General features: G+C 42.7%; 2 protein-coding genes and 1 non-coding gene across 8 annotated transcripts in view; all 3 read right to left on the minus strand.

Moving 5' to 3' along the window:
* pcsk5b (proprotein convertase subtilisin/kexin type 5b) overlaps positions 1-3,254 on the minus strand; it is a 75,751-nt gene extending 72,497 nt beyond the window's left edge. The window contains exon 1 of one of the 4 annotated variants that reach the window (XM_030416250.1): positions 2,588-3,254. In XM_030416250.1, the coding sequence (XP_030272110.1) occupies positions 2,588-2,767 (180 nt within the window). In that variant the 5' untranslated portion in view covers positions 2,768-3,254. The remainder of the gene's footprint in view (positions 1-2,587) is intronic. The other 3 variants (XM_030416251.1, XM_030416253.1, XM_030416252.1) reach the window with 3 other exon arrangements.
* A 5,208-nt stretch (positions 3,255-8,462) lies between these two features.
* On the minus strand, positions 8,463-24,534 carry LOC115581831 (ubiquitin-associated protein 2-like). 3 transcript variants are annotated; one of them, XM_030417276.1, is made up of 30 exons: positions 24,413-24,534; positions 22,862-22,999; positions 22,289-22,366; positions 22,032-22,142; positions 21,763-21,922; positions 19,808-19,885; positions 18,845-18,908; positions 18,531-18,619; positions 18,208-18,260; positions 17,858-17,922; positions 17,471-17,690; positions 17,109-17,364; positions 16,819-16,956; positions 16,385-16,518; positions 15,659-15,897; positions 14,894-15,137; positions 14,744-14,783; positions 14,314-14,443; positions 14,018-14,075; positions 13,622-13,838; positions 13,292-13,383; positions 12,836-12,886; positions 12,474-12,552; positions 11,916-12,116; positions 11,665-11,835; positions 10,748-10,849; positions 10,620-10,652; positions 10,205-10,278; positions 9,753-9,944; positions 8,463-9,309 (listed from the first exon to the last, which is right to left on the minus strand). In XM_030417276.1, the coding sequence occupies exons 2-30, from the start codon at positions 22,955-22,957 to the stop codon at positions 9,214-9,216; spliced, it is 3,561 nt and encodes a 1,186-aa protein (XP_030273136.1). In that variant the 5' UTR covers positions 22,958-22,999; positions 24,413-24,534; the 3' UTR covers positions 8,463-9,213. The 3 variants fall into 3 exon arrangements, with proteins under 3 accessions (XP_030273136.1, XP_030273137.1, XP_030273138.1); XM_030417277.1 differs by lacking the exon at positions 10,620-10,652; XM_030417278.1 differs by lacking the exons at positions 10,620-10,652; positions 10,748-10,849.
* On the minus strand, positions 14,162-14,238 carry LOC115582485 (small nucleolar RNA SNORD121A). Its single transcript, XR_003984180.1, has one exon. It is a non-coding gene; the product is annotated as a small nucleolar RNA SNORD121A (small nucleolar RNA).
* Positions 24,535-24,639: the final 105 nt, after the last annotated feature.

Raw genomic sequence — 24,639 nt, forward strand, 5'->3', positions numbered from 1 at the left:
AGGCGGACCAGAATAAGAATCAAAATCATCAACTCAGGCATAATCAGGAAACCAAAAGGTGTAATGCTAAATAAATAACTGATTGCCGTACTCGCATCGCAGAGACTGGATGACTGGCTCTGATCAGAACGATCAGCATGGGGAAGCTTTCTGTGAAGTACCACTGCAACTCTTGTTACCTTATTTGAGCATGTAAAAACACTCCCAACAACAACACCCCGTTTGCCTGATGCATCAGAACAACCCGCTCATAACTTGTTACTGTCTGGCTTCCGATCGTCGCCCTCCCTCTCCAAATCCTCCCCCATCTCTTCAGAAACACCAGTTTTTACAGATATCCCCATCTAGGACCTTGTCAGCTGATTTTGACTCAATTTGGACCAGTGTCTTAGTCTGGGAAGGGGGCTCCACGGTTAAGAGGATTACCCAGAATTCCCCAACGAGGTGCTCTCTCACTCCATGCCAACTCTTTTCATCCATCCGTCCATCTATCGTCCCTTCTCTCGCTCCGTCCTCCTTCCATCTCCCAGTGTGCAGTTATCTTTGTCTGTACTCCTCTTTCCACCCCTGTCAAGAAGACTATATTGTCTCTCCGTCACATGTTTTCCCTTCCCATCCCCCCTTTTCTCTCTTTTAACTACTTTGCCTCCTTTTACAACTTAAAACCTCTTCCCGTTTAGCCGCCATATCACCAAATAATTCATCACAGTCAAATTCTTCTGAGAAGTCTACGCTCGTTTAATTAAAAAAAAAACACTTGTACTGTAAATCTTGGCAATCCACAGCAGCATCAAACCGCAAAGAAATGTCGACAAGTCACCTCACTTGATGAGTTTAGTTTAATTCTCCGGATACGTAAGTGTTGCGCTGATATAAAAAAAAAGGCAGGGGGTTGATGATGGGGGGTGTCAAAGTTCACATTAGGAAACTAGAGTGTGCTGTTATCGCTCCCATGGGAGAGGCTTTCTGCTGACCCCAAAACCAGGAAGTGAAGTAAAACTCTTGTCTATGAGGTGTCAAAGTCCAATGAACGCTCCATATTGAGATGGAAATTAGGGCGAATGGTGGGGGTTGGGGGCGACACTGCACTCCACAGGGGAATTCCTATTGGGGGCTGGTATGGAAAAGGGGGGGAAGACTCCACGCATTAGTTCCCGTCAAAGAGAGGGGATAAACGAGGCCATTAAGGCCTGCTCTCTGGGGAGTATAGTGGGTGGGCGGGCTGGATAAGGCGAGGAGGGAGGAGGGGGGGGGTTCAATAGCTGTTGACTAGGCTACCCCACAACAACCTGTCAGAATGCCCCCCTCTGTTCCACGCTGTCTTCACGTCGAGTGCTGGCAAGTGTAGACTTGAACTGCCCACGTATTTTGGTCACGATACCCTGGAGTGTGTGTGGGGTCCACGTTTGTGTGCCGCATTTCTTTTGTCCGCCAAGGACACAGGATTTCTCTTTAAACTTTGTCAAAACACATTTTCAAGTGACCAATTAAAGACGTCCTCCTGGACCTGTGCAGGCTTGTGTTGATCATCAGGATGACATCATGCGAGGAGAGTCAGACGATCCTTATGTATACCTTCTACAGCTGCGGTTCGGGGTTTATTGTAGACCTTGCCAAGCGCTGGCCCCCATATTTTGCATCAAGTACCAGCTCCGAAGAAAATTCTGGGGTCGTTCGCTGTAGAAGCAGATCTGTATTTATGCTTCCGGATTTGAAAAATGCAAGCTGTAAAAATAACGGCTCAAATTTTTCTGGTGAATTATGACACACATCTTCTCTGGCAGCTGTGCTTCATCATTACTTAAGAAGCCCGGCAGAAACACAGACAAAAACTACGGGAGCATCTCCTAAAGATTTGCTCGCACGTGTAAACAGAGCTCAGCAGTGGTGTTCTGTAGCAGTTGACCTACTCGGGAACTGAGTCCAGATCACACTCGCTGGGAGAATACTTCGCTTTGGTGCAACAGACAAATCTCCGGCTCTCCCTCCCAAAAAAAAAATGTTGGCAAGTTTTTCAGCTAAAACGTTCATATTGTAGAGTAAACTAGGGACGTGCAGGGGAGGTTCTGGATTAAAATAATCATTTTAAACAACACAAATAGTCCACGAGAATCAGTTTGACTGTGGACCTTTTGATGTCAGTCCCAGGACCATAAACCAAACAGCACCAACTGTCTCACTTGTGTGTCAAATGGACCACAGCACATGAGACTGCTGAGGCTGTGAGGCTGATAGTGAGCTCCCTGTGGCTCCAGCCTGCAGACTGAACATGATCCGCAGAAACCCAGCGAGCAGGCACCTGTTGTGCCATCCTGCTTTTGCTCTTCTTTATTTTGTTCCCTGTACATCACACTTCTTTCTCCTTGACGGGGAGCTACAGGAAGAAGCACTGAGCTCCTCAGAGAGGGTTCGCGGCTTGGGGTTTGTACATCAAAACCTTTAGCGTTTGACCCTCGTATCGTTTGTCTGGTGGTGGAGGGATATTAAGCACCATGGCACGGCTCACTTTTAAGAGTTGACGAAAACAAGACGACAGAGGAGACAAAACAGTGAGAGGCAACTTTTGAGAGAGCAATGAGTGACCTACCTGTCCCATGTTCCTATAGCCATATTTGTCTGCTATCCGCTCGGCTACATCGGGTCCACCGCCTATCCTGACTGCCCAGTGGTTGGTGTAAATCCGAGCGTTGCACGGCGGGGACGCAAAGCCGAGACTGAGCGCCAGGACGCACAGCAAGCTTCTTCTCCAAGCGGCGTTGCGGACCATCTTCCCCCACTTTTAACCCGACTCTTCTTCTCCTCCTCCTCCTCCTCAGCCGACAGGCAAACAACCAAACTTCTCTTGTCGCGGAGCAAGACTCTCATAGAAACACAACTATCCCGGCAAAAACACTGAGAGAGGGAGAGAAAGAGAGGGAGAGAGGGGGGAAGGAACGGAGCTCCGAAGGGGTAAATGTATACCTTATCCTCAGACCTCTGCTTTCCACATGGGAGAGTTGGAAGTTTGCGTTTCGTGTGCCCTCTCCCTGTTCCTCTCTCTCCCTTTTTTCCACCGCGGAGGAGGAGGAAGTGTACGTGTCTGCGCGCCGTGCGTCTTTGCGCGCGAGTTCGTGTACGCCCGTGTGCGCGCGGAGCTCCTCAAAGCTGATTCCCTCTTCTCCACGAGCAACTCGGATGTCGGTCGTTCAGCTCATCGGGCTTTCATGTGGCGAAATGGCTACAGCGCCTCCCCACAAATAACTAGCTGACACTCTGGAGAGTAGAAACAACTAAAGCCGCGGGGTTTCCCTGCCGAGCTCCGCTGGGTCTTAAAGACACTCTTTCTCGGATCCACCGCTGACCGCCCGGACGCCAGACACAGCACGGGGGGTGGGGGTGGGGGGGGTCAAACTGGCGGCCAGAGAGCCACGCAGGGGCCACCTTCAAGGGCTTCCTCCAGGAGGGCCCCTTGGGTTAAATGAAGAAATGATATATACTGACAACGAAAAGTAGCTTGAAGTTATCCTCCTGACGCGAAATGTCAGAGTTATAAGTTATTTTCATTGTCATAACTCTGACAACACAAAAGAGATGGACAATCAGTTGCCTATTTTTAAAGTGAATAGCTCCAATGTCTATGCGGCTACTCTCACAGCAAATTGAGCTTTATGAAATAACTGATCTCAAAAGTTACAACACCGCTGAGTCTATAACCCAGGCCGCATGTTTCAAACCTGACCCTGTTTGACCTCAACATTATTCATAACCCCAGATATCAAATATAGTACAAGGAAGAGAACACAGTCAACTTTTTCCTGATTCTCCCCATTATTTATCATAGATAACAATGCGCAGAGGGAATCCAGGCACGTCAAAAAAGTAAAAAGAATCAAAACGAGAGACATTTCCTTTCTTTTGAAACTTTCTGTTGTTTGTAGTGCCTGGATAGCCTCCGGTTATCTTTTCTTGTTTTCCAATTGCACTCCACACAAATTTCTGTCTACATTGTGTCACAAAGAGCAAACAGTCATCTCCTTTTTTGCTCTTTTTAGCGTGGTGGTGAGATGATGAAATATTTGGTTTTGAACATCACGCAACGTGCGGCACTTTTAAGAATGTGTGTCGTTTGCGTTGAAACATCCTGACAATGTGTGGAGAATTTAGATGATGAGAGTCCGTCTACATTTTATTTGTCGACCATGAGACAATGCCAGAGGAATTGGGTCTTGCCTTCAAGAAGAGACTTTTTTTTTCTTCTTTTTACTGAGACAGCAGTTTTATAACTGTCGGCAATTGTGCAACTTTTCGGTGAGTGACACAGATTTCTGTGTTTGCTGGTGTGACATGTTTTAATAGCTGATAGAAACACATGAATGGCAGCGGCGTTTTACGCCTAAGATTTCCCTTTTAAAAAGTCCACCAGTTAACAAATGGATGCTTTGCATTTTGGATACTGCTCCCCCCCTTCCTACGCCTTGAAAACTGCCGTTGAATGCGAGCCTTGTCAGTCTCCTGGGCAGTATTGACATAGACATACCAATGTAAAGTTGGGTAAACTATGACCTCCACCTCAGTCATCGTCCAATGGAAAACAGCCACAGACGTAAAAAAAAAAACGACTATATATTCAGAAAAAAAACCTTCTCCTATAGAGCACCCGACCTCCTTTAGGCTTGATCCGTTTATCAGTGATAGTTTTGCTGTTTTGATTGTCGTGATTTTTGTGGATTGCTTAAAATACATCTTGTTAAAACGTCGGTAAATTTGATAACAAATCTCAGGAAATGAGCTGAACTCAGGTGTGTTTAACAGTGTCGTACAGTCACCCACCTCTCAGACAACCGTACTGTATGACTGAGTTATGTGTCCACCGCTGCCATGCAGGCCTTCTGCCCTTGGCTCTCCTGCATATTTCCCCTTAATCAGTGAAGCTCTACATGTCATGCCCCCCATCGCAGCACAGGTCACAGCTGACTAAACGCTGTCATTATGGAATGTGCCCGGTATTATCTGCAGTTGAGCCTTTCATTCAAGGCCTTTGTTGATTGATGGGTTTTTGTTTTGCAGCAGTTTTCCGGGGATGTCTCTGTGCACAGCGAAAACTCTGTTCTGCATGGGACACAAGTGAAAATCAGCATAATTGCACTAATTGCAGCCAATTTCTCTCTGAATGGACCCCGCTGTCGCATCTCACAACAAGTTGGGGGACAAGAACATCTCATGGTCCCCCAGATGGAGATGAAAGGGAATAGAGGAAAAAAAAAAAAAAAAAAACACCCAGCGATCGTTCTCCATTCAGCCAGATGGAAGGGCTTGTAATTTAAAGAAAAAGAAGGAGACGGGACGAAACACAGCAGAAATTGATTCGAAGATCCAAATCAAGCACCCAGGTCACGAAGCCACCTTGAGCACCAGGGCCCCCGATTTACATTCAGATCCTAAAATGTCGCGATATCCTGCGCGACAGCCTCACAGCTACCCAAGTGTCTCCGGGGGAGTGAACCGCGTGAACCCCAACAAAACGCCTTTGTCAACATCTGAGGGCCATGATCATGCGTGTCAACAAACACTCTGAGGGGCATTCCTGTGTGCATTCCTGTGCCTCTTCAATGAAATAACATGGTGTATCGTGTGTTTCAGCCAAACACAACTTTAAAAAAAAAAAAAAGCCCCACACACAACACAATGGAAGGCCCCAACAGGAAACTTTGGCCAACAAGCTTTATTCACCAAAGACACAGCTAATTTGTTCATTCAGTATCAAGTCCAACATCTACAGGAGGGAAACTCCCACATGATTTTCACGTCCCATCAGGACAGGGGCGTTATCAAACGTGCGTGCCTCCCTTTGCATTTGAATTTGAATGCAATTAGCCGTCTTCCTCTGCTTCTCTGTGCCCCTCTTACGTCTTCATCTTCACCCATCATGGCCTTTCCTTCCTGCTCTGTCATTTGATTCTCCTTTCCAGATGTTCTTGTCTGCATCATCTGTCTCTAATGAATCTTGATCCATCATTTTCTTTTCATTTATTGTTGTTCATTTGACCTACGTCTTGTTTTTAATCCTCTTTATTTACCTTCATTCTGTCAGATATGTCCTGGAGCCCATTGCACTCTCTGACCCCCCTCCTTATCAATATCTCTCACTGGGTGGGCTTCCTGGGAGTTAAGGTTGACCTTTCAACTTCACTTTGACCTTTGACCTTGTTGTTGTGGGCTCCTGCACTTAGGCCACAATAGCACCTGCCACTCACCAACTTTCCATCCTCTCTGCTCTGCATCCCACCCTCCCATCACCACCCTTCCCGTCTTCTCTTCCCTCTTTCCTTTGTCAGGCACATACCAGGGCTATATAGGCTTTTCTCAGAGCACACACACTCTTTACATTCAGCGGAGAGAGGTGGAAGAAGGGGGAGATGCAGAGAGCGCTATAGAGAAGCAAAACGTTTGCGTCCTGCATCCGCGAGGAATGAGAATGTTAGTCTTGATGGTATCAGTCAGTTTGGCAAGGGGTCATCAATTAAAACAGAGATCAACACACAGTAATGTGAGAAGTGTGTGTTAGGCAATGTCACACAGAGGTCAACACATATTTATTTGATTACTTTGCCTGACTTCTTTCCAATTATGTTTTAATTGCCCATGTTTACTAGAGTCATCTTGTGTCCCAATTTTGACGCCCAACTATGCTTTTCTTCAGTGCCCAGGTCATTGTTATGCAGCATAAATATGGAAGGTTGTCTTCTAAATCAGAGGATTTTTTTGTGTGATGGTCCAGTGAGCTGTGACCCACCTGGTCTGGCCACCTGTGTCAAAAACTGCACTCCTGTGCATCCAGCAATTGACTATTGAAGACATAGCTATGTTGCCATCTGGTGGTAAATGGTAAGACCGTACATAGAGGACTGAGGATGAATTCTGTCAGTATTTCACGTTCATGTCCTTTTACTCACCCAGCTGGAGAAGAATGAGACAATGTAATTTTATTTTCATAGCACATTTCATGCATCAAAGCAATTCAGTGTGCTTTATGTTATAAAAAAATACAGCAAAAATGAAAACGACAAGACACTAAACACATTAAATATAAAAGCAATTTAAAAGCTAAGCTAAGAGGGTCACATTTGAGCCTTTACTGGTTTGTGTAGGCAGAAGAAAAATAAGGACGATTTTAGCTTTGAAGTGGTCCGAGTCTCTTGTCCTATAATGTGAATATGGAGATTATTCCATTACTGTTCCTTAACACAATATCTGTTCATAATCTATATTAGTTACATTATTTATTATCAGTGTAACTGAAACTCTGCCCAACTCCTCGACTGTATTTAGCATAGAAGATTTTATTGCATTGATGACAGAAACATTCTTCCCACTTTTTGGACCTTCAAACATCCTTGAGATAAACCAAGCATCATGTAAAGAACACCCATAATGCATTGGTATAATTGGGAATGCAACTGCTTATCAGATTATATTGTGTTTATCTTTCAATTCAGCAACCAGCCTAAATTCAAAACAGGTCTTGCTCTCCAGCTTCAGGTGAACAGCGTCTGATTATAAATGTATTTATGGCAGGAACTGAGCACACTCACATTTTTCAGTTGTCCTGTTTCTTCTTTTTATATTTGAACTAAAAGTTTGTGCTGTGCAGAGTCATGAGCCGGGAAAAATTTAATTAATTATACTAATTAATTTCAGGCTCCTACCTTTGTTTCTGTGGTACCTTCCTTTTTATTAATAGCATCACAGAATATGCATTTCATGGGAAAAGGAGGTGTCTTATGATGGATTCGCTGTAATCAAAGAGCCACCTGTGTCTCACTCAAGCTGGGACACCATATGGCCAGCTGGCTTAAAATACTATCCGAGACGACACAGTCGGGGCAACCAGGTGACAGGAAATGTTCATTTTGGTTTTTGAAATAGGTGTGTTTGATTCATTTCACTCAACTTTGCATGAAATAGGGCAAATGTTCTACACATTCTCTGGGCAAAACAAAAGGTACGTTTATTTTAATGAAAATGAACACATTGCTGATATTGTTTTTGCTTTAATTTAGAGATTTGTGTTGAGTGTGTTCTCCATTTTACCTTTTGATTAGAAATGTTAACCTTTTAATATACCAGTCCGTATGAAGACACACAACCTTAGTTTCAGTCATTATTCACCTATGTAAAGCAAAACTGTCTAAAATAGCTAAATTCAATACATGCTATTCAGTAATTCATTTCATTTCATTAAATATATTTGACTTAAGCCTTCTGTTACGTTTTTTGTTTCAAACTCTTTTACAAAGGAGTGAATGAAAACCTCTGGCAAGGGCCTTTCCATGACAGGCAGAATTAGCTGCACATTTCTGTGTAAATAGTTGTCATTTCTATCACAGCATAATTAAAATCAGAAAACCCAAGTTTGAACTTTCAACATCCCAGACACACCCATATGAAATGCACAAGTACAAAAGGACTCAGACAAGTCAGCGTTCCAACTGCTCAGAACTTTTATTTCGATGGAAATCAGGGTTAAAATTAAATTAAAATATAAAATTTAGATGGACAGGTCTGTCTTTAAAGGGAAGGTGTTGACACAAGGAGAGTAGGCCGCTCTCCAAAAGAAGGCTGAGGCAGAGGGGAAAGACAGGAAGCTACAAAATGAAGTTTGGGGAATGAGCCTGGTCATTCAGGAAGTTATGTATAAAAAAAAAAAAAGAAAAAGACGAGACAGATGCAGTTAGTTATTATAAACCCCACCCCCATCTGAAATGTCCTCATATGCAATCAGTGCTATAGCTCTCTCCATTTCCTTTTTCTGGTTTCTTACAGGAAGTTTTAGATCATCTTTTCCACTCGCTTGTCACCATCATTATCATCATCTCAATCTGTCTTAATGTAACATCGTTTCCTGCAGTTTTGAAAAAAGTAAACAAAAGTCCTTCAAAAATAAAATGCAGCAACCACATTTCATGTTCTACTATTACATATACAGTATATATATATAAATACATACATAAATATCTTACATGTACAACCAATTTTGAAAAGGGGGGGGAAAGAGAGAACCCAAAAGACTTATGAGGACCTGTGGGGGTGGGGGGAGCAGGGCAAGGGAGCCCAAGGTTGCTCATTGTGAGGGTAGTGTGTCTTTCTGTTTGCTATTTTTTTGTTTAGCTTTACACAAACTCGCTCGCACACACACACAGCCTTTTGGGGGAGGAGGGGAGTGGGAAGCATTCCTCAGTTGGCCCAGTAGGGGGAGCTGCCGTAGCTGGACTTGCTGCCTTGGGTCTTCTGCTGCATGCTGCTGGACTGACTGCGCTGACCAGCACCACCCTGCAAGAACAGCTCAATTCAGTCAATCATGTTTCAGACAAAGTAAATACTTAAAAGGTTTATTTAATTTCCCAAATGGTTCACTGGCTTCTTCTAGCTGAAGGAACATTATCAGGAACTTTTAAATGGACACATCAATAGTGCAACTGGAGGGAACCTATAGATCCAGGATTTAATGCACGACTTAGTTCTTGGGCAAAAATAATCCTGGGGACTATTTGATCAACAAGGTCTATTAAGTTGCTGAACATTGCAGATATGCAGGTCAATGCACAAATAATTCATTCTTGTTTGTTTGCGCACCTCTGTCGGCTAAATCAATGCCATACTATTCAGAAAATTGACAAAATAATCCAACACCTACCTTTAAATATACTCTGATGCAAATTTTTGTGAAATAGTGGCTGGGCAAAAATGTGACGAGCATAGAAATTTCAGTTCACCTGTCCGTCCTGTGTGAGGTGATGGTGCAGCAGCTGGGAGTGGGGCTGTTGATGTGGTGGCAGGATGTGCAGGAAAGGAGCAGGGGCATAACCAGGAGCACCCCCAGGGTTCAGGGGCCCCGTTCCCCCCAGTGCCGAAGGCAGGCTGAACGGCGGAGGTGTCCCTGTGTGGAAGCCCTGCTTGTCAAATGACTGAGAGGAACAGAAAAAGGACAACAGATTTAAAATTGCGGGCCAAGTCGATTGAGGACATGCATGTACAAAAAGTCGTCTATACAGACTTATTTTACAACTTCAGTTAATAGGTCATTCAAAATAATGTGCTGTTAATGTGTGCACATTTTCTGGTTCTGATCAAGAACATTTGTAGAAAAAGGTCCCGCAAGTGTGATTTTAGGACTACAATTATACTACAAGCAAACAGATATGCAATAGGGCAGTAAGTCACTCACCTGCGTTTTGCTGTAGATTGATCCTCCCATATCAGGTACTCCTCCACTGTTACCTGACCCCGACAGTCCTGGTGCTGAGAGGAGGAGGAGGAAAAGAGTGCGAAGGAAAGAGATAAAAGAAAAAAGATTGGAATTCAAGGGGGAAAGGGATGAAAGTAAAAAGGGAAGAAGAGAACAATAAAGAAGAGAGGGAAATCAAGGGGTTAAGATGGCTGAAGAACAACTGTGTCACTTCACTGATGAGTGAATATTAAGCACTGAATGTTCATTTCAACTGTTAGTAGGAGGGGGCAGCCAGTAGGAAGAAGCATATTAACTGAGGAGGTGCAGAGGCATGTTTCCCACTTTTCACCCTTTGCGGGTCTCCATTTATGTGCACGTCAAAGTGCAATCACACACACGTGCATATACACACCTTTCTCCAGAACACTCTTGTCTGTAGAATCATCTGTAATTGTGAGTACATCCATTTTTCCCCACAGGAAAATGCCGACTGACTTTGGGTGTGTTGTTAGAGTGTGCGCACATGTTTTGTGTGTGTACCTTTCCCAGGGCCGCTGCCCGCCGACTTGGCCTGTGACTGGGCAGAGCCTCCGTACCCTCCCTTACTGTACTCCCCGTGGGCTTGAGACAGGTCATCAAAGGCTGAAGGAGGATGAGGAGGAGTTCAGAAGAAGACAGGAGGCAGAGCGAGCAGGAGAGAGGGAGGAGGAAGGAAGAGAAAGGAGAAGGGGAACAGATGAAGTGTAGAGAAGGTAAAAAGAAGGAAAAGATGGGAAGAGAGGTGAGGGGGGGGCGGGGGAGAGAGAGGCAGTAAGGTAACCTGACTAGAATGGCAGCGGTGTCTATATTGAGCCGTGTCCAACTTCAGCAGGGGGTTTAAGCTATGCATGCAGCACAAGCAAAAAACACACCCACAGGCCCAATTCCACACGCACATGCAGCATTTGGTGTACATGTATAAAAGCTTGGAAACTGAACTTTCTTTTGGCTTTTCTCTACATACCTAGATATGCCCAGGTCTATTTATACACATATTCTGTCACAATACTTGTAATTGTAAAATACAGCTGTACCAAACTGTTACTATACATGACACCAAAAATTGTCTGACAGTTGTAAGTGCTGTAAGACAAGAGAGTAGGCTTATGTACTTGAGCATAAAAACACAGACAGAAGTAGCCAGATAACCCAGTCCAACTGTTAAAGTTGATCTAGTAATCCTCTTAACTACTTTTTAGTGGCACTGACAGATTGTGGTACTTTTATAGTTTACTACTCTAGGCTAAACCTGTGCTGTCATAGTTCAAATAGGCACAAGTTTATGTAATTTATATCGATTCAAAAGCTGAATTCAAACTTCTGGACAAAGTCTTCGCAAAAGTCCAAGGATCTAAAACAATGTTTTGTTTATCGTCTAGAAACATCAGCCAGAGCCTTCTTCTTTTGTCCTGTCTCACCTGCGCTGTATGCATGCTGTCCATAGTTGGGCTGATGCTGTTGGTGGTACTGATTGGAGGGGTTAGCCAGACCCATTGCAGGTTGCTTAGCCGAAGCAGGAGGCACAAAGACGGTGGGGCCGTACGGGAAGGCTGAGGGAACCCCAGGCACACCAGCATAGTACGGCAGACCTGTAAAATGGTGCGTTAGTAAAATAATGCAAATTGCTATACAATCGACATAATTAAACATTTTGCTTTTTCTGCCTTACCAGTGTAACCGTAGCCAGGGGGCAGTGGGGGGTTGAGGAAGGCCTGGTTCTGTGTTTGCTGAGCCTGGCTCTGTCCCTGGCCCTGGCCCTGTGCTCCTGCCTGTGGAGCCTGCTGGGGCTGTGACTGCACCCCAGCTGTAGACAGGCTGGTTGGGGGAGCTGGAGATGAAGAGTCATTCCTGCCAAACTTTGTCGCTTCACCTAGACAAAAAAATATTGAAAAGACAAAACTTAAGTTGGCAAAAAATGTAAATACCTCTGCCGGTCGGTTTAACAGCTAACATGTATTAGCAAAGTTATCAAATTAAGAAATCAACTTCACTAAAACTGCCAATAAATCAAAATCGCCATGATGATGTAAACCAATCAACTTAATATGCTCAAGCACAAAAATCACTATAACTGAAATGTGGTACAAACAGACATGTGTAGAAGTTGAAATTGGGTTAATTGTGTCAAGTGTTCTGTGTCAATCTAAGTTAACAGCTTAGCGTGAAACATTACAAGATCAGCAGACCTATAAACTCACAAACTAGGTCGACATAAAATTGCACTTACCAGAATATAGATTACTGGCCAGGCCATCTCTTCCAGGCATTGCAGCCGTTGTACCAGGGAATGTTACACCATAATAGTCCTGTGAAAAATGAATAATACCATAATTAAAATATGAAACATAGTCCTCTCTATTTTTTCCCTTTACGATGTGTACATCCAGACTGCTACGTTCATTATTTGGGTGGTAGTGACATGCAATAAAAGGGAGGATACAAGTTGTATAAGAAGTTGCTACCCTTAGAAAAAAATAGCAAGAATTAAATACACAGAAAAACATCTAAAGAACCAATTTCTGATTTAAAAATTCTAGAACTAAGTAATATGGCAAAGAGTACTTGACAGAAAAAACACAAGAGACTCACCATAGGAAGGCGAGACTGCAGCATCTGCAAGTCTTCATACCCATAGATTTGCTGTTGAAATAAAGATCATGGAGTGAGGAACAGGTGATTATCTTACACCAAGACTACTTAATCTCACTTGACTGCAATTCAAATATAATTCTTTAACAGAAAAAAAACAAACAAGCTCTTAAAATGTGGAGTAAACACTGTAATGCACTGCTATAGCTGTTCAATGCAATGTACCAGTCATGGTAAATGCAGGGCTCTCTGACTTCAGTACAGACATGAAACTTTACAAATAGATTGATGACAGAATGAAGATGTGAAACAGTTCTGTGTGGGTAAGTTCCTTGAGAATGCCACCAACACCCATCTATTTTTAGTGATACAACCCTTCTTTCCCTTTAAAAAAAACTCACGGGACCAATTAATTCACAAAGAAGTAAATAAATGATTATCACAGCGTATTGTTACCGGGTAAGCAGGGAGCAAGCCACCAGGGCCCATGATGTATTGGTTAGCCAGGAGAGGTGGCACTCCTTGGGCCAAGTTGGGAGGAGCTTTACCTGGCGAAGAGAAACAAGGATGTTTTGACTTAAGGGCAAGAATAACTACATTTTTAAGCAAGTAAAGTGATACATTTGTACAGTTTTACTGTCCTTGTTCGGTGTCAAAACAGATTTAAATTGCCAATTAAAGTAGTAAACAATTGTAATCAAAGACTATACTTTACTCGTTAAGAATCTTTTGTAAATTGGCTGCATGTTACAGTGGCATCTCTCTCATGTAAACCTATGGGCTTACCGGAGGTGTTGAGCAGGGGAGCCGTGCGGCCGCCTGCAGCTGAGAGTGTGGTGTTTGTGCCATTAGGAGTTAATCCAGGCGCTCCAGATGGGTGCAGGCCATTTGTGGCTGAGCTGCTGACAGCCAGTGGAACTGAAGAACTGGGATTGACAGCTTGGCTGGATGACGACGATGAATAGGCATGGAGGTTGCCACTACTGCTGCTCTCCTCATTTATCTGATGCAACAAGAGAGGAGAGGGTTTGTGAGGAGAGAACCACAGACTGTGTCTTAAGTCAACGCATGGATGTCTTTGTAAGGTAAACCATGTTTTTCTAAAAGTCTCAGCTTTGAACCAAACAAAAAACAAAAAAACAACAACACATTTAGTGTCAGCAAATACAAAAACAAACTTACAGTGAGGGAAGAGCTTGTGGCAAGGCTTGATCCAGAAGAGTGCGTATTGGTCACATGACTAGAAAAAGAGGAAAATTAAATCAGTCAGCCTGCTTAAATCTGATGAAGCAACACAAATGCCTCACCCAGGATGTACAAACAGAGGGATGGGAGATTCAGACAAAGTTTTCTCTACATTTAGTATTGAGATATGTGCTTAATTCCATCATTATCTCCCAACAAACATGCAGACAAAGAAGAAACACCAGCAGAACTAAGAAGAAATACTGTGCACTATAAAATGAACCACCCCTTACCTGCTGAGCGAGGGGATAGGTGTTGAGTGGGAGGGTGTAACAGCAGGAGAAGGGATATGGTGGCTAGGCCCACTGTCACTCGTCATAATGGGAGACTCAGTTTTCACTGTTCTAGATGTTGATGACGTGGCTGGTTTAAAAGAAAAATGAAAGAATTCAGTGTACTTTTTGTGTGATGATGTTACAGACTGATTGTGAGAGGAGAAATAAAAGTGACCAAACTAATTTATTTAATAAATTAAAGTAAGTTGAATGAGATTGATGGGTTGAGTATAATGCTGGTCTTTATCATTTCTCATCTACTTTTCATTGTAAGGACTCCCCCTCCACTTCCCCATTAGATGCATTTAGTAATCAATATTCATTATATTGTATTTCACTGGCCACTCCAATGCAGTTCACTTGAACTGACAATGCTGAGAGTACTTACTGTCCTGTGTGCTCTGCATCTTCATGCTGCTGTAGCCATTCTATGGAGGAGAAATGACCAAAGTCTTAGTTTCATCATTTTGCCTTTTTTTTTTGGTATCAGACATAGCTTTCACAAACAGTAAACTCAGCAGCAGAGGTTTCTCCTCACCGTGAGAGCAGCAGGTGAGGGGACATCTTTGTTCTGAGAGTAGCCCAGGTGAGGTGGCAGGGACCTTTGGCCACTGCTCTCCACACGGCTGACTGCAGTAGGGGCTGTAGAAGAGGGTGGAGTGGCTGCACTGGGAAGACCCAGGGAGGGGGAGGGTGTAGCACTGGGTAAGCCCAGCGATGGCGAGGGGAAGCTGGGATCCGATACGGCTGAGGGTAAGGTGGGTATGTTGCTCATGTGTTCACTGTTCGAAGGACAGAGAAAAAGATGGGCAAAGAGAAAGACAAGATAAACACCAAGAATGTGCCAAAACATGCGTTTCTAACTGTAACTGAGCCTAAATGAAGACATGAATCTCTTAACCCTTTAAGTGCACTGATAATATGTTGTGCCCATTTCTTCTATGAAAGTTTTACTTTTAGCATTGCAACAGTGAGGGAATAGCTTGTGGCAAGGCCTGATCCAGAAGAGTGCGTATAGGTAAACTAATCAGTCAGCTTGCTTAAATCTGATGTAGGAACAAAAATTCTTCACCCAGGAAGTATGAACAGAGGGATGGGAGATTCAGACTATGTTTTCTCTACATTTAATATTGAGATATGTGCTTAAATCATCATTATCTCCCAAAAAACCCACAGACAAAAAAAAGACACCAGATGAATAAAGAAATAATAATGTGCACTATGGTACAACATCATTTTTTAAAAAGACATTTATCACAGAAACAGACCAACATGTGCCTCAAAGCAACTCACATATACCCACCTCATAGACCCAGGCTTGGAGAACAGGCTGCTCTGTGGCTGCTGTGTGGGTACAGCTGTAGGGACAGTCAAGGGTGCCGGAGCTGGAGCCTGAGCTGGGGCTTGCTCACTGGCCAACTCTGTTTGTGCCATTTCTACCGTTCCACTACCAGCCTCAGACCCAAAATCAAGAGCTCCAAACTGAACATTCAAACCAGATATATCTGCTGAGCCTGGCATCTCCACTGCTGACGACGGGATCTGAATTAAAAAAAAAGAATTTGAGTAAAAGAGGGCCGATGCATGGGTCAATTTGATTACTTGTAATGTGTTTTTGTACTTAGATATTCAAAAAACAGTTTTCAATTCAATTGCAGAAATAAGATATTTTGGATCAAAAAGGAAAAAACGTTTAGTCAAAACATTAATGTGAACTGAAATATCAAAAAAGGACTGTATACCTATATACATCATCTGTGTTTGTATAAAAAAAAAAATATTATCAATTATTATAAAAGGTAAAGTCACAAGAGTGGTGGGGTTTACAGCTTGCTGAAACTTCATTCAGGTTATCTATCCCAAACAGCCAATCTATCATAGCTTGTCATGTCAAGCATGAGAGCAAATACATGAATGATAAGACTTTCAGTTTATATCCGGCATTGCAAGTAGTAGTGCTCTTTTGTAATGTTAGCATGGAGTAGTACACTTTGTTTGATAAAAAGGTTCAGTTATCTGAAAAGCTTACCTTTGAGGGAGGTGGGACTCTGCGTCTCTGAACCTTTAGCTGCCGCTGAGGGGCTTCTGTGTTGGGAGGCTCCATGCCTGGTAGCTTCACTCCTGGAGAAGCTCCATCTCTTACAGGGACGGAGGACTCATGACCTGGAGAAGATTGAAGGACGCATTCTCGATCACAAGATAAGGTTTTGATTGCTCACCATTCCACAGCCAAGGCAGAAGCAAATTTTAGGATTAGCTTGCATTCCTGCTACTATAGTTATTAGAACAGCTCAAGAGGTCATAGCACAATTTAATTCAGCTGGCATTCCTATCCAATAATAATCAACATTCAATGATGAAAATAACTAGATGGGTTGCAGCTCTAATTCCATATCATTTCATCAGCTATGCAGACTTCCAGACCCCCAAGTGGCATAGTATGATGCCATTCTGCAGTCCTACCTGGCGGTGTAGGGACCTGTGGCGCATGCAACTGAGACAGACCCAGAGGCTCTGTGGTGGGAAGGATGGAGGACTGTTGTTGTCTCTGAGCAAGCTGGCTGAGCACTGCTGATGGCTCTGGCTGAAGCTTCATCTCCACTGAAGAGAATGGGGATAAATACATACATATTCATTCAGAATATGTGCAATCTACCTTTTGTATGGTTGTCATCAAGATGAACTAGTTAAATGTAATAGTCATGTCTTAAATTTCTCAGTTGGATTTTTTATTTACATTGAGATAAACTTACAGTGTTGGGCAGTAAGAGGGCCATTCTCAACTCTCTGAGCCTTGACCTCTACAGAAGGAGAGGAGGCAGGGGCAGAGTTCTGTAATGGAGGTGGCCCTGCATCTTTGGAAACAGTACTGTTGCTGGTGGTGGCCAACGTCTGACTGGCTCTCTGACCAAGCCGAGGCCCATTGAGCTGCTCTGGTGTCCTCATGTCAGAGGCAGGTGTCTGCTTAGGTGCATTCAGGGACCCAAAACCAGAACCCAGAACTGAGGACTGCAAGTATGAGAGAAGCAAAACAAGAACTAAATACATTCATGCCAGATCAGGGTGAAGTTACATAAAGACATATGTAGGTGCTTGCACGTGTGGCTGTCTGTACCAGTGCAGCATGCGCGTAGGTGGTACCAGCAGAGGCGGCATGAGCGTAGGTGTTGGCTGTGGCATGTGCGTAGCTGTGTGTTGCAGTGCGACCATTGTGGTGAGAATTGGTAAACACCAGGCTTTGGCCTAAGTCCTCGGCTGAGGGGCCATCAACTATTGCCCCCAGGTCAGAATCCATTGAAGCCACTCCAGCCTTAGGCAGTACGCCAGTGAGGTCACTAAGGAGAAGAAAGAGAAAAAAAGTGGTAGGGGTGAAGACAGGGGGGTTTGGAAGGACGTTCAACAAGGACAAGACAACTGTACATATTAAATTAAATACATTCTCAAAAATAGGGCCCGTTCCCTTGTGGTGTTTTATGAAGACTTGACTAGTAAAATAGCTTACTTGTGTCCAGGTGTGATGTGGTTTGCTGGAGCAGAAGAGGCAGTGAATACTTTGGTCTCAGACAACTGTGAGAAAGGACCGGAAGTAAAAACAGTCATCCATCAGATTAATATAAGCATTAGCTGTACCAAAAATTAACAACCAGCCAGAGTCATATTGATATAGTTACACCACGTAAAAATAACAGAATCATGCCTGATGGCATTTCAGTAAATAAACATCAGTAGCCAATGATACTAGACATCAGGCAGGCCAGGTCAGATTTAAAACAGTGTATATAAACTTTGTGTAAGCTCTCAAACCGGAGCATTGCAAATCCCTTTCAGGTCATTAATAAAGTGCTGCCTTACATCCTCATTCCACTCTTCTGCAGTCCAGTCTTCCAGATTGCCTCCCCAAGGTCCTAAAAAAACATACATTAAAAAAAATTAATGCTTCAGTTTAACACTGAATGGTAAAGTCACTGAATCCAATGTGTTGATTATTTGTTACATTTATGCTTGGTTTCTGCTTTTACTTGGCACCTAGTAGCAAGAAATTGGAACTACCCAATTAAGGACAAGTGAACACAAGATGAGGATACTTTTAAATGGAATTAAGACAGTTGAAATAAGCAAGTCCATAGCAAAGGTTTGCAATTTCCTGACAATGTATGTTCCATCAATTTCCTTACCAGTTCCCTCAGCAGGTTCGTTGCCGTCTCCTTCCCACGTCTCCTGGCGAGTTCCAGAGTTGGCCGTGTAGTCAGCAGGATTAAAGGTGCTGAAAAGTAGATCAGTCAAAAGAAAAGACAGTTGGGAGGGTGAGCCAATAAAGTAAATTGAAGAGAACACTGTCTGGTCTATTGTTGCAACTAATTGCTTCTGTTGATGTTACAGAATGGGGAGATTGAGATACGTATTGCCATATATTGTTTTCAAGTTCTTGCGTCTACTTTAAGTTATCACTACTTCTTCACCCAAGATTAAACTAAACACATGTTCTTACCCCATTCCCTGGGAGGAGAACCTGTTGCCAGCAGCTGCTCTTCCTCTACCACGACCTCCTACCCCTGTGGACAAACACAAAACAACAACTGACCTCTGCTGACTGGTACTTTTCAACCTCAACTCTTCATTAAGCTTTTTTAAAAGACACAAACTGCTGAACTCTGTCACCATTACATTCACCAATCTTTGTCAGAAATTAGACAATATTTCAATTTTCTGTAGTTTAAAACCATATTGTACATTGATTTTCTCTAATAATGTGTCATTGTTTTAGGACAAATGGCCGTCTGTCATAGAAATAATATCTAAAACTATTGCAGTGAAGTTTTACTTTTGGTACTCAAAACATTTAACAGGTAAACAGCCAGGACAACTTAAGTCAGTCATAACTGGTTGTTGGAATCAGTTTCTTCTGAACCACACCCCCATTTTACGTCACCATTCTTAGATCATTTGTTGTTACAAAGAAAGCCTTCAAGTCCCTTCAGATTCTACCACTTTCTACCTTCTATGTCTTCATCTATTGATGACCCCCCCTGCTCACCACACATACAGGCAGCTGCAGGGACTGAGCACATTCCGCACATGTTGAGCGCTATAATATTCTAAATGCCTGCTGCAGACACAAATAGATATGCTGCCAGCGCATCGCAAAAACATGGACAATAACATCTGAGCAAAGTCTGTAGTCAAAGATAGTAGTTAAAAAAAAATGGATATTACAATTTCCCTAAATTCATTAACATTTTTATGCTAATAGGGAACTGTAGGGTTGCCCAAAGTAGAAATCTAAATATGAAACCAATAGAGCAGGGGTCCTTAAATTTCTACCAGAGTAATATGTAAACCTGATTTGCCTTAAATAGTTTTGGTTTATCAGATTATTTTTTCACAGTTTACTTTCAGAAATGCCAACTGTATTATTGAAAGTATATTACAGTTAAGTTTCAGTATGACTCACCTCTACCCCGCCCTCTGCGTCCACGGTCTCCCCCTCTCTCTCCAGGAGTCACCTCAAACCCATTCTCCTCTAACCGACCTGGAATCCAACAAGAAACAAAAGGACAAGGAAATTAAGACATTAAAAATCTTCAACTTGGAGACATACCTCCAAGTCCTTATAAGCAAGCCTATAGGGAAATCAAATCTAAACAAATTGAAGCAAGGTTGATACTTCGATACACTATTCTCTTAGCAACATAAGACTAATAATATGGCAATGTCAAAGATGCATAAACAGCATTTAAAAACAGAGCTTTAACAGACTAACAATTGTAGGGAACATGGAAAGCCCACAGATCAAGTCTTTCCATGTTAGCCTGAACTTTTATTATGCCCATACTTTAATTATGAATATATAGTTAAACCTCTCCTTCAGCTGTAAATTAGTGATATCTGGGGATATAACCTTTGGTAAACCAGGTAGTCAAAACACCAGTTCCACTTAGTTCTTAATCTTCACCCTTGGATAGCTCTCTGACCTCTGTGGGGTCTGCCCCGAACAGACGCAATAATCTCCTTTCTACAATAACGATGTGAGAGCCTGCTTAACAATCCCGGTTAGTTAAGTAGACACTGTTAACCGGGGTGTTAACAAGTTTAGTTAGCTCCAGCAACTGCGCTACAAAGTCTGCCAGCTAACCTTAAAAGCAACAAAACAGGTCCTTGCAACCCTGCAAGTTGAACAAAGGAGCAACCGGTTTTCCTCTGACATGCCCCTTGGAAACCCATAATTGAAAGATTGCCAGTTAACAAACCAAGATTCAGCCTTGTGCAAGTCATTTAAGACAACTCAGCCTTACAAATTTTTCAAAATAAAAGCCTTTTTCAAGATTTGATGGGTTATTGTCCATGCAATTGCTAACCAGCCTTTAATTTCCAACAGCTGCATGAGGTGTCAAGTTTGTATTAACAGTGTAATGCACTAACTTTAACAGGACAATTGGAGAGGGATCAAATATAGACTTTGTAGTAAGGTAATGTAGCACGTAGAAAACATAAGCAGCACCAACTTATTACTGGTGATAAGATTTGTCTCTTGTTGAGATCGGTTGGACTAGTATAGCAGCACTGTGTACAAAACAACATAATACAAAAAGGCAACAAAAGAAATTCAAATTTTACTAGCTTCTAGCATGTACTGTACAGTAAATAGTTGGTTGTAGCTAATAATCTAATCATTAATCAGACATCAAAACGTATACCATAGTATATTTTACTAGGTGAGTCAATTAAATGGCTATCGTCTTACTTTCATTAAAGGTGGTGCACATAGGCAAATTCAATACAATCTTAATCCTTCAAAAATATAAATATTTACTATATCTAATAGGTCAAACTAATATAAACCGCTAATGGGTGACGTACTGAGAGTTGGGCATTGCTTCGTTTTGGATCAGTCTGTCTTAAAACAGAAAATAGTAAGGCAGTCATCTAGTAACAAAATATTGTATTGCTTCTAAACTGTAAACAAAAATATGTTTCTGAAATCCTTTTAGGCGAGAAATAGCTCATGATGATCAGGATCATGATATGATTTACAGTTTGATCTGAGTTTTTTTCCCGCCTCCTTCACAGTACAGAAACAATATGGCTGCAACTTCTGGTTCATAGTTTTTCCATCAACTGCAGCTAAACAGTTAGCTTAAATATGTTTCTGAAAGCATTTTAGGCATTAATTAGGCAGTATAATAACAGAATCTTGGTTTATAGCTCCTGGTTTAGACAGTTTGATTGCCCCTCGCTCTCAAAAGAGAAAGAGGGGTGACTCTCTCTCACTATGCTGTGTCCATGGATGCCTGCATACAAAATGCAAAACGGGCAATGGAATGACTCTGCCACAAAACCCTGCTGCTAAAAGCCGCAACATCTGATTCTGGCCTTAGACATGACAAACAACGTACACCCCAATCTTACCTTCGCGCCCTCTGCTGATGCCTCTGCCCCTCCTATTGGACCCCCCACGACCACGACTGGCCTCCCTCTCTCCTCCTTTCTTCTCCCTGCTTTCCTTTATCTCTGAGGGTCCTCCTTCTTTCCCAAGGCTCCGCTTTTTCCCCACAGTCTCCCAGGAGTTCTGAGGTAATCAAAAATGAGGTTGACTATCAAATCTGCATTGTGATTAAAATGTATTGACTATACAATGTGCATATGAATATGGGTCGTACATGTTTAGACTGACTTACTGTGTCAGAGGTGCTCTCCAGCAGGAAATTAATGGCTCTGTTTACATCTTCGTTGCAGTCATGGAGGGCTACCATGCACTCATCTTGAGTCTTCCCAGTTACCTCAATCAGCTGTGAGAATGCAAACCAGAAACACAAAGCATTAAATACAATCATGATACGCAATGAGGGTCAAGGTGTCCGAGAACCCAGGAAGGTATGCTGGTCATCCTTAAAATTAATTTCTCTATACAAGCACATATGCACAAACACATTACCTGTTTAACCTTGTCTTCAAAGTCAGCATCATTTTTGTCATAGATCACTTGGGCTAAACGAATCTGTTCTGCTGTGGCCTGGGGGAAAAAAACAGAGTTAAGTAAGAAACATAACAGGAACACACGGTGCTTGCCTCATTTTCATATATCAAAGGCTGATCACATCGAGGCATGTTGCTGGAAACGTGTTGTCAGGAAAATCACTGTTTTCCCATACCAAGGCTGCTGTGCATCTCATTTTTCAGTTTATAGTATTGAAATTTCAAAATAAAATATCTTTAACTTTTCAGCAGGTGCACCATACGCTTCTGCCCAAAATAGTTTTCCCCTGCGGTACATGTAGAGCAAGATACTTGATTATATTTTCTTTTACAGTCTTGGTGAAAACACTATGTTGGACATACTTGCCTTGAAAAACTGTTAGTGTAAACTCATACATTTATTGGACATTGTTATTATATCAGCATGATGAAATCTGATAGTGAACAAATAAAAATGTGACTATAATACAAATGAGCAGGACAATTACTTAGGTTTGTGTGAAACTCTGTATGTGACGTAGTAAAAACCCACCTGTATCTGTTTTTGTGGCTGTGTTGTTTGTGTGGTGCTGGGCAGCATTCTGTCCCGAGTCCCCCGGGCCTGATTGCTGACCACTGAAGTCATCATATACAGTATATACAAAACAATGTATGTACAAAATAGAAAAATCTGGGGGAGACAGAAGAAAACAGAGGAGATAAGGAAAGTGAAATGATATAGTATGATATGCGGATTATAAGCAGACTTAGACTCACAGTTAAGTATACCATGTAAGACTATAACCCCATCTGTCGCCCCCCCGCCTCCCGGGTTAAATTTAGCCAGCCAAGAGGAGGCTGTCCTGGTGTCAACTTACTCAGTCTCACACACAGAACAACATGAGTTTGCACCAGGATATGTAATGTGTAGTATGAATTATAACACTTTTCCTCATCAAAGACGGCAAATGGCATTTGACATGTTATGTGGGCATTAAGTAACCATAAAGAAGCCTGGGATTTATGTCAAGCTGAGGAGCGTCAAAGGAAATCGAAGGCATACGACTACCTTGAGGTTGATTATATTACATACAGTAATTGGTTGTTAGCTAATTATACAACGAGCTGACAAACAGTCGTAGGGACAAAACAAAAGAGATCCACCAGCAGGAATCATAACGTTAGTATCGTCTGAAAATGTTGGCTGACAGAAAGCAAGGCAATGTTGACGATAGCTCTATAAAATAGTTGTCTAACGTTACTGTTACCGTTTTATTAGTTAAACGTATCTAACGTAAGTGATGACGGATCATGATCTTTTATAGAACGTTAAAAGAAGCTCGACGGAAACATGAGCCGCACTGGCTAGCGTTCACATTAGCGTTGGGTCGTCTCGCTCACGCTAGCGGTTAGCCTGGCTAACCGCTCGTCTTTGTTCCGTGTGCGATAAGAATTCGATCCCTGTCGTTGAAAATGCAATATTCTTGTGGAAAGATATGAGCAGATTGCCCACACAATTATGTAATCTTTCCGCCTGTGCAATTGCTGTTCGTATTGACCCACCGAATCTGAAACAAAAAGATAAACAAATGTAAACTACGAAGGTGTACCCTTTTGTGTAAACCCAGAGAAAAGCTAACGTTAGTCACTTTATGGCTAACTAACACCAGTGGCAGACTTAGCTAACGTTAGCAGCAGGATAACATAACTGAAACTAAAAGAGAAAACACCGCGTGTTACCCGAACGTTTACAACCTGCGCTGTCCAATGTTTTAGTACCAGGAAAGGGGACCGGGTGTGAGGGGGGAAAAAAGTTCTCGAAAATCGCGTGGCATGTTACTGTTCAGCTACGACAGATAAGAGCAGTAGGCTAGCTGCCCCGGCATGTGAACGGCCCGTCCGCATAAAATGCAGCACGACAGCGCTGGGTTGTTAGCGAGCTCGTCAGTTAGCTAACCACCGCAAGGAACAAACTGTTCCTCTGGATCGGTCGATCGCTTTTTAGCAAACTAATTTAAATACGCATACGACAAGACGCTTAAGTAGTTCAAACGGCTTTTAAAAAGATAACATTAAGGTCATAAATATTTATTCTCTCTTTTACCTGCTAACACGCTTCGCTCAGCCAGCAGCAGCAGATGCTGTCACGTGACCCACCGCGCCGTTGTTCAACGTTGTGAAGCCGAACCTGCCAACCGAAACCCGCCGAGCCGGTCAGGTGGTTCGACAGCGTGCCCTGACGTGCGCGTTCCCGTCGGCGTGGGAGCGCGCTTCGCTGTTTGTATCAGGGGCCAACAAATGGGGAAAACTCTGTCCAAAGACTTTATTAAG

This window comes from Sparus aurata, chromosome 5 (assembly GCF_900880675.1).
Source record: "Sparus aurata chromosome 5, fSpaAur1.1, whole genome shotgun sequence".
Classification (NCBI taxonomy): Eukaryota; Metazoa; Chordata; class Actinopteri; order Spariformes; family Sparidae; genus Sparus; species Sparus aurata.

What these genes read in the sequence shown, in the direction of transcription:
- LOC115581831 (XM_030417276.1), bottom strand. Translation starts at nt 22,957, where the DNA reads ATGATGACTTCAGTGGTCAGCAATCAGGCCCGGGGGACTCGGGACAGA. An exon ending in CCTACGCGCATGCTGCACTG is followed by an intron (nt 17,365 to 17,470) that starts GTACAGACAGCC and finishes TCATACTTGCAG; the next exon opens with TCCTCAGTTCTGGGTTCTGG. An exon ending in GGGCAGCGGCCCTGGGAAAG is followed by an intron (nt 10,653 to 10,747) that starts GTACACACACAA and finishes TCACAATTACAG; the next exon opens with ATGATTCTACAGACAAGAGT.